General features: G+C 37.9%; 1 protein-coding gene across 1 annotated transcript in view; it reads left to right on the forward strand.

Moving 5' to 3' along the window:
- Nucleotides 1–7,278, forward strand: part of ADAMTS5 (ADAM metallopeptidase with thrombospondin type 1 motif 5) — a 49,984-nt gene extending 42,706 nt beyond the window's left edge. The window contains exon 8 of the mRNA XM_039521168.1: nt 111–7,278. Coding sequence (XP_039377102.1) covers nt 111–681 — 571 coding nt within the window. The 3' untranslated portion in view covers nt 682–7,278. The remainder of the gene's footprint in view (nt 1–110) is intronic.
- Nucleotides 7,279–8,073: the final 795 nt, after the last annotated feature.

Here is an 8,073-nt window from a genome sequence, read left to right on the forward strand (position 1 = left end):
GAAGTCAACAGGTGACTTTCTATTGACTTCAATGAGCTTTGAATTAGGCCCTAAAAGCATGTCCATTTATTTCTCACTAGCTACTTAACATGCTCCTTTCCTCCTTGCAGTAAGGGCTACACGGATATAGTGAAAATACCCGTAGGGGCAACTCACATCAAAGTCCGACAGTTCAAGTGTAAAGACCAGAACAGATTCACAGCTTACCTGGCCCTGAAGAGGAAAAATGGTGAGTATCTTGTCAATGGAAAATACATGATCTCCACTTCGGAAACAATCATTGACCTCAATGGAACTGTCATGAACTATAGTGGCTGGAGTCACAAGGATGATTTCTTGCATGCAATGGGACATTCTGCCACAAAGGAGATTCTTATAGTACAGATTCTTGCCACTGACCCAACTAAAGCAGTGGATGTCCGTTACAGTTTCTTTGTGCCAAAGAAGCAAACGCAGATGACTAACTATGTCACGAGCAATAGCAACAATAATAAAGTAATACCACAGCTCACGCAGCCACAGTGGGTGACTGGACCCTGGCTTTCTTGTTCTCGAACGTGCGACACAGGATGGCATACCAGGACTGTGCAGTGCCGAGACGGGCATGGAAAACTAGCTAAAGGATGTCTTCTCTCTCAGAGACCATCGGCATTTAAGCAGTGCTTACTAAAAAAATGTTAACCTGTGGTTATGATCTTCTTAAAAAGAGGTCTAAGTAAGCCATTGTTGACATACTAGTATTAGATCTACCTAGGCAGACAAAGCCAAGGCTTCAATATACTTACATACAGTCTCAAATTATGGGCAGAATCTGCCTATTTGGACCAAATGAAGATGTGCACTGCTCTAAGTGACAGTGAGGTGATCTTAGTATGTCGCAGAAACTAAACATTAGAATTGTTATAAGCCCTCAGTGTCTGCAAAAAAGGAAGAGGAAAAAACAGTGAATGGACAATCATGGGATATTTGAAGGTTACAGAATCATCTCCCCCTTTTCACCTACCTCTAATACAGTATGTCCTTAGACAACTTTGTCATACTTACCCATGATACCACAGTAGCTTATTTTATATGGTTTATAAATATCTTCCCTTTGGTATGTCACTTTATATCACTTGGTTCTACTCATTAAAAAAAAACAATCTTTCTATAAGCAAAGTGATTGACCAAAGTATGTCTGCAGCCATTGTGGACCTCTTCCATTTTTCAGAAATGGCTGTGGATGTTTTACTGGGAAACGAAGCGCTTGCTGTTGTTTTTAAGAGTCGTTACAATTTTCTGACAACAGGAAATGCATTTCCATTCTAGGCATTTTCCTGACAGCAACACTTAATTGCATAATAAACAATGTTCTTCTTCCAAGAAATTCTCACAGAGGGAGCATCTCAGCAGCCATGCAGGTGAACAATAGCTGCTAGCCTTAACATAAAATAAAGGCATGTATTATTTTGTAGAAGCAAGTTATAGAACCAAAAATTACAGTTCAGATAACTCAAATATTTTGAGACTGTTCTCAGCTGCTTTCTCTGTTGTTTTCTCTATGGCTTCCATGTGAAATCTAACAATGTGTAATGTACCTACATCTACTGAAGAGACTATAAAAGGTCAAAAAACACAGCAAGCAGTTAATAGTATTTGATCAGTGTTTTGTCCACCATATCTAACTCTGGTATCCATTTTACCAGTAGACGTTTGTTAAAAAAATCAGTTTGTTTCATTGTGTTTTAAAAAGCTGTAGAAGTCATTCACATGCTGTATGCCTTGCATATTTTGGAGGATTAAGGGTCACAGGGAAGTTAAACCAGGCCAGGATGTGGTGGATATAACCAATCTCAGTAAGACTGTTTCCACAGAGTAGGTAGAAGCTCTTAATGTTTTTCAGCAACTCTTTCCAGATCACATTGTGATCTGACAGATGATCTGCCACTGCACAAAGCCATTTCATTGTAGGCAAGTAACAGATAGTGGGTTGATCCAAGGCCCATTGAAGTCCTTTCTTTTGATCCAAAGCCCCAAAAGAATAAACATTGCCTGAAGTCTACATAAACCTGCTGATGCACTTAATAGAACCTAGATTAGACCAAAATAGATTCTGACCCAGACCTTATCCACCAATTTGTCCAAATGGTGTGAGTGTATGTAAATAGATGTCTGTTTTTAAGTCAGGATTTTCAAAAGAGCCTAAGGAACTGAGGGAATCTGACTCCCTTAGGCTCTTCTGAAAATCTCAGTCTTTGACATCACCAGTAAGTCAGTAAAGGAAACTGGTTTGTTTGCAAAGCCCAAAAGGGAAATTTCCCTTCAGGCTGGCACAAGTATGTATTTGGGACTCTGAACTCTAGAAAGCAGATAGTCATTTTCAAATAGCAGAGAATTACTACAGCTGTACATTTGGAACTTGGAGAAATGTCTATTTTTGTACAATATATTAATTATACTAATAGAAACAGGACATGTTAATTTGTGATAATTGAAGATGTGGGTATGTTACTAGATATGAGACCAACTGCTGTTGTCAAGAGTAGCGTGGCCTTATTGCTAGAAATGGTCCTGGACAAAAAATATTGATTTTTTTAGAATTCCTACACTGAATTGAATGAAATGAATCTAAACAGACACTGACCATCCCCAAACTTTTGGACAGTTCAGATCCAAACTTTCCATCTCTGTTCATTACAGAGAAAGACTATGCCCACAGTGTCAGTGTCACTTCTAAAATTACCTTACTTATGAAGACAGAATGTGCAAGCAGTTGTGTTTGAATCATATTTCTCACATATTAAACAGTGATGAGTAAACTTTTTTTGGATGTTATACAAATTTCAGAAAATGAAACTACAATGTATACTTTTCAAATGTATACTTTTCCTAGAGTTTTGTGTAACAAGTAGGTATCAGAACAAACCAAATAGTGAATATTTCCCTTTCACAGTCACCCATCCTTTAACTAAAATTAGTTTTTCTAACTCATATAGCACCTTACCGGGATAGCCAAACACATAAAAATGGGCAACTGAGTGTGGAGTAGGGGAAACTGGATTGTCAGATCTTCAGACTGATGTTCAAGAGTTGATTCCTTTGAAGTTGTAGAGAAAATGTAAGGGGGAGTAGACAACAATCTCACAATGGGACTGATTCAAAGCTCATTGCCTTCAATGGGCTTTGGTTCAGACTCTGATTAGGAGTGAGATTTGTCTTTGTGCATGTGTGTGGAATGTTCCCTGTCTCTCCCCACAGCTGCATCATGAGCAAGTGTCCCAAAGACACCTGAAATCAGTGAAGTTACACCAGAGATGAATTTGGCCCTTACGGAGAGGCAGCCTTTCACAGTAAAAGGCATGTGCTAGGGGAAACTTGTGAAGTGAACGTGGACTGCTCAGGTGCAGGAGAGGGAGGACTAAAAGGAAGAGTAGCAACTTCCTTAAAAGTCTCCAGGCCAAATCTTGTGGTGGTATAACTAGTAGTTTAAGTTAGCCATCAGGAGTAAATTGGCCAGAACACAGATGGAAGTAGTAAGATAGTATAAATTGCATCAATTTAGCATTCAGTGAATATGCAAAACAAGTGTAACTTACACACTGAGGGGGCCAAGAGTGGCATAGCAAGAAAAGCTAACAGGATGGTGAAAAGTAAGGTAAGTTTACCTGCTTTATTTTATACCCTCCTTTTAGCTGCTTTCTTCACATATCAGTTACATTTGTTTTGTGCATCTGCTGATTGCAATTTTGGTGCAAGTTACATGACTTTATCATTTTGACTCATGTTTTGACCAACTTAATCCCTAAGTATTCAATTAATATTTTACATCACAGTTTATATCACTGCTGAGTTTTGCCCAAAGTGCTTCAGAAAATGCTTCTAGCTAATGGAAATCCAATACAAAAACTCCAAATAATGTTCCCTATATAGAAATAAAACTTGGAAGGAATCTCCTTTAGTGTCTCCAGTGCTAAATTAACAGCTGATGTATTGGGATTCAGCTCCATTGTCTTCCACTCATATCACTATTACGTGGTATGTCTTACACTAAATAAGACATCACATTGTTAGAATAATTATTTTCACTATGACAAAGGTTATCATGTTTGATCTGAGTTGATCAAGAAATTCAACTTAATCACCTTCCTGTGGAAACAGTTTTATCCCATTGGGAGTGGGGGGTGGGGAGGGAGGGAGAGTTAGGGGCTTAATCACAAATGTAAAAAAAGCAACACAGCACTGAAAATAAATAAATAATTTATTATTTTTACAACTGGTATGTGAATGGATGTAATGAATTTATTTATTCTTATTTAACAAAATTACCAATTGTACAAATTCTATATTTATCATCTTTTCTTTTCCTTTTTTTATTTATGCTTTATATTTGTGTGGAAAGTACACTTTGTGAGTTTACATGATGTGCAGCACTGGTTGCTTTTGAGTTTTGTTTGGTTGTTTTTTTAACGAAAGTTTTCTGCATGAAATAGGTGTGTGTGTACACATATGCACACACACTGTATATATGTATATTCATTTTCTGCTACCAGATTTTTCCTTTCCAAAAGAAGTTATGATTTTTAATTTTTATGAAACAGTGTGCAAAGCTCCTTGATGTACTTAATGTGCTTCTAAAGTCTCATAACAACCAAATCATAGAGCCCATTGACCTAAAAATCATTGAACCAGAAGTGCCAGATTCTCATTCCAGATGCACACGTACAGATTCTATTAGAGGCCTCAATCATTGACCATTCAAGTCAATGAGAGTTTTGCCATTTAATTCAATGGAAGCAGGAGCAGGTCCATAATGAATGGGAGATGTGTATATGCTTCCAACAGTGAAATTTGTCTCAGTTGTCGAGATGGCGTGTGAGCGTTCAGTCACACAACCGCTTGTACGTTAATGTGGACACTCTGGAAACTTCTTCCTTTGTGCCTTTTAGAAAATATACCCCAAATATTGTAGGATTTGATGTACAGTGACATATGCTACTTTCCCAATCACAGCAGCACTAGTAGTGCAATACTATCATCTTCCTAGCATCAGATATAATGAGAAGCTGACCAGAAATACTTGCTTCATTTTAGTTTCATTATTTTCTAGCCATGCATACTATATTGGACTTCAAAAAGGCACACAAAAAAGTCATCCAAATGTGCATTTGCCAAAAAGCCCACAATGTGTCCCTATGAGCGCTCATTGCTTCCACTATTTGTCTGATTCAACTCCTGTTGAAGTCAATGGGAGTTGGACTGGGCCCTATTTGAGGAGAAATTAGCAGTGTAAGCAAACTTACATCTGTACAGTCATTTATTTAATGATGCAAAATAACCTTAATGCTAGTGCCACACAAAGCAAACAACCTAGTCCAAATTATTCAGTTGTGTATCATTTATATAGTGTGTACAGTTCTCCCTCACTTAGGACCTGATCCAGAGCCCACTGAAGTCAATGAAAGCCTGTTCATTGACTTCAGGGAGCTTTGAATCAGACTCTAAAAACAGACTTGTGGGGAAGGAGAGTTAATCATTTTGTCCTACTGAGCAATCTTTTTTGGATCAGCCTCTTATTAAGACTGATAAGAAAAATGATATGTTGTCCTCTGCAAAGAAATGGTAGGAGCAAGGAGCACCTTGCTATATCGGCGTAGCCAAAATCGAACATTCTCTAAATAAGTGAAGACTGCAATTTGCAGCCAAAACAGGGAGTTTATTTTTAGCACATCCCTGCGATAGTGCATAGTTTGTAAATAGCTGCCAACACATGTCTATGCATTAATATATGTCACTAGGAGCGTTCCCAAGAGGGTTATTGTTTGTTGTTACCATCCATATGAGTGCACAGAATATTGGCTTGTGTATAAGGCTGGTTCTCTAGTTTGGAACTCTACACATTTGTCAGTGCCTTTGCAAATGCTTGCTAATGTTTACGCTTGTCAGTTCCATTAACTGTTCCTTCAGCTATTTCGGTTTTTAATGTGTACACCTGTAGTGATTCTAGCATGAGAAAAATTGTCAGTGACATGTCTTCAGCTGGAGTTAATTGATATAGCTCCAGGATCTGGCCCATTGTTGTTGCAAATTCAAGTTTTCAGTGGTGACACAAAAGTCTTGCAAGAACCCAACTAGAATAACAATCTTCCAGGTGAATGAAATGAGAACTTGTTTCCTGACACTCAATATTTCTCCTGAATGTCTTGGCAGATTTGTTGTCCTGCTTCTTTATCTACTGCAGTTTTAATTGTCAAAAACAAAAGCCACATCCTTGTTTCTCCTTACTTAGATATTTACAATAGCTGTCAGGACATTAAAAACACTTCTATGTATATCAGCTGAAATCTTACCTATTCAAAATTGAACAATTAGACATCTGTATGAATGTATAGATTAACTGAGTCTATATAAAAATGCATTTTGTATATATGGATGGGTATATGGGTCTCCAGTATACTCACATATACAGGACCAAATTCTGATTTGTTTCACCAATGTAGATCTAGAGTAACTTCATGGAATGATTCGACTTCTATTTATACTATTGTAACTAAATGCAGAATTTTTCATATTGTATGATAAACTGGTTTGCGCAGTTTGACATAAAAAATGTGATGTAGTATGCAGTGAACATGGTTCATCATTGATGCATTACTCAGTGAATGTCATGCAAATGTACATTACTAATCCCTCATGAGACACAGGAAATATGCTGAATCTAAATGCTTTTGAGCAGTTGTTTAATAATCCATTTCAGTTTTACCACAGGGGCATGTACATAAAGTCATGTAGGACCAAAATGAGAGGTGTCATAGGGAAAACTAGGGGAAAAACACATAATTATTGTCTTTAGTTAATTTCACATATCTCTTAATAAGCTGTACCGGAGGCCACATATTCAGTGAGGCATTACATAGTGTGTTGTTGAAATACCAGTACCTTTTGGGAAACTAAGAAATATGTTACAAAAACGTATTTTTCTTTTGATAAATGACTAATCAAGGTGAATTAACAAAATAGAGCACTACCATGTCAGCCAGTTTACACCATAAAATAATCTGTTATATAGGCTAAATCTGTTTGAACTTCATTGTATGAGATCTGTACTGTATCCTGACAATACTTTGCCAATGTACTAGTCCCTGTGTATAATTTACCAGCTGTAATTTTAAAACACTTGATTCTGTGGTTTCAGTGAAATTAATAAATATAAATTGTATCATAGGTTAAAATATTCATTCTATATGGTATGTCTGTGGACTGTTATTTTCCAGTTGTAACCCAAAGATGTACAAGCTAAAAGAGAACAAGGAGTCCAGTGGCACCTTAAAGACTGACAGGGCCAATTCTAGTAGGAGAACATTTCAATCTCCCTGGACATTCTATAACAGATTTAAAAGTAGCCATACTTCAAAAACACTTCAGAAACAGACTTAAAAAAGAAACAGCAGAACTAAAATTCATTTGCAAATTTAACACCATTAATTTGGGCTTGAATAGGAACTGGGAGTGGCTGGCTCATTACAAAAGCAGCTTTGCCTCTCCTGGACTTGAACCTCCTTATCTATTATTAATTTTTATTATTATTAACTACATCCACCCTGATCGAATTGGCCCTGTCAACGCTGGTTCTCCACTTGTGAGGTAACTCCCTTCTCTTCATGTGTCATTATATAATGCCTGCATCTCTAATTTTCACACCATGCATCTGAAGAAGTGGGTTTTTTACCCATGAAAGCTTATGCCCAAATAAATCTGTTAGTCTTTAAGGTGCCACCGGACAACTTGTTGTTTTTGTGGATACGGACTAACATGCTACCCCCTGATACTTAACACCATGCAAGCTAAAAGAGGTTGACCTCATCCAGAATACAAGGCATACATTTCTTCTACATGTAAACATCACACATTTGTATTGTTGGGCTTGGAGTCTTCCCAGGGCCGGTGCAACCATTTAGGCGACCTAGGCAGTTGCCTAGGGCACTGGCATTTGGGGGGGTGCCATTTTCTTCAGCAGTGACCGTGGCGGCCGGCATTTAGGCGGCGGGACCTGGGGCAGGGGAACGCAGAGAGGGCCGCCTGCAGCAAGTAAGGGGG

The sequence above is a fragment of the Mauremys reevesii genome, linkage group 1 (genome assembly GCF_016161935.1).
Source record: "Mauremys reevesii isolate NIE-2019 linkage group 1, ASM1616193v1, whole genome shotgun sequence".
Classification (NCBI taxonomy): Eukaryota; Metazoa; Chordata; order Testudines; family Geoemydidae; genus Mauremys; species Mauremys reevesii.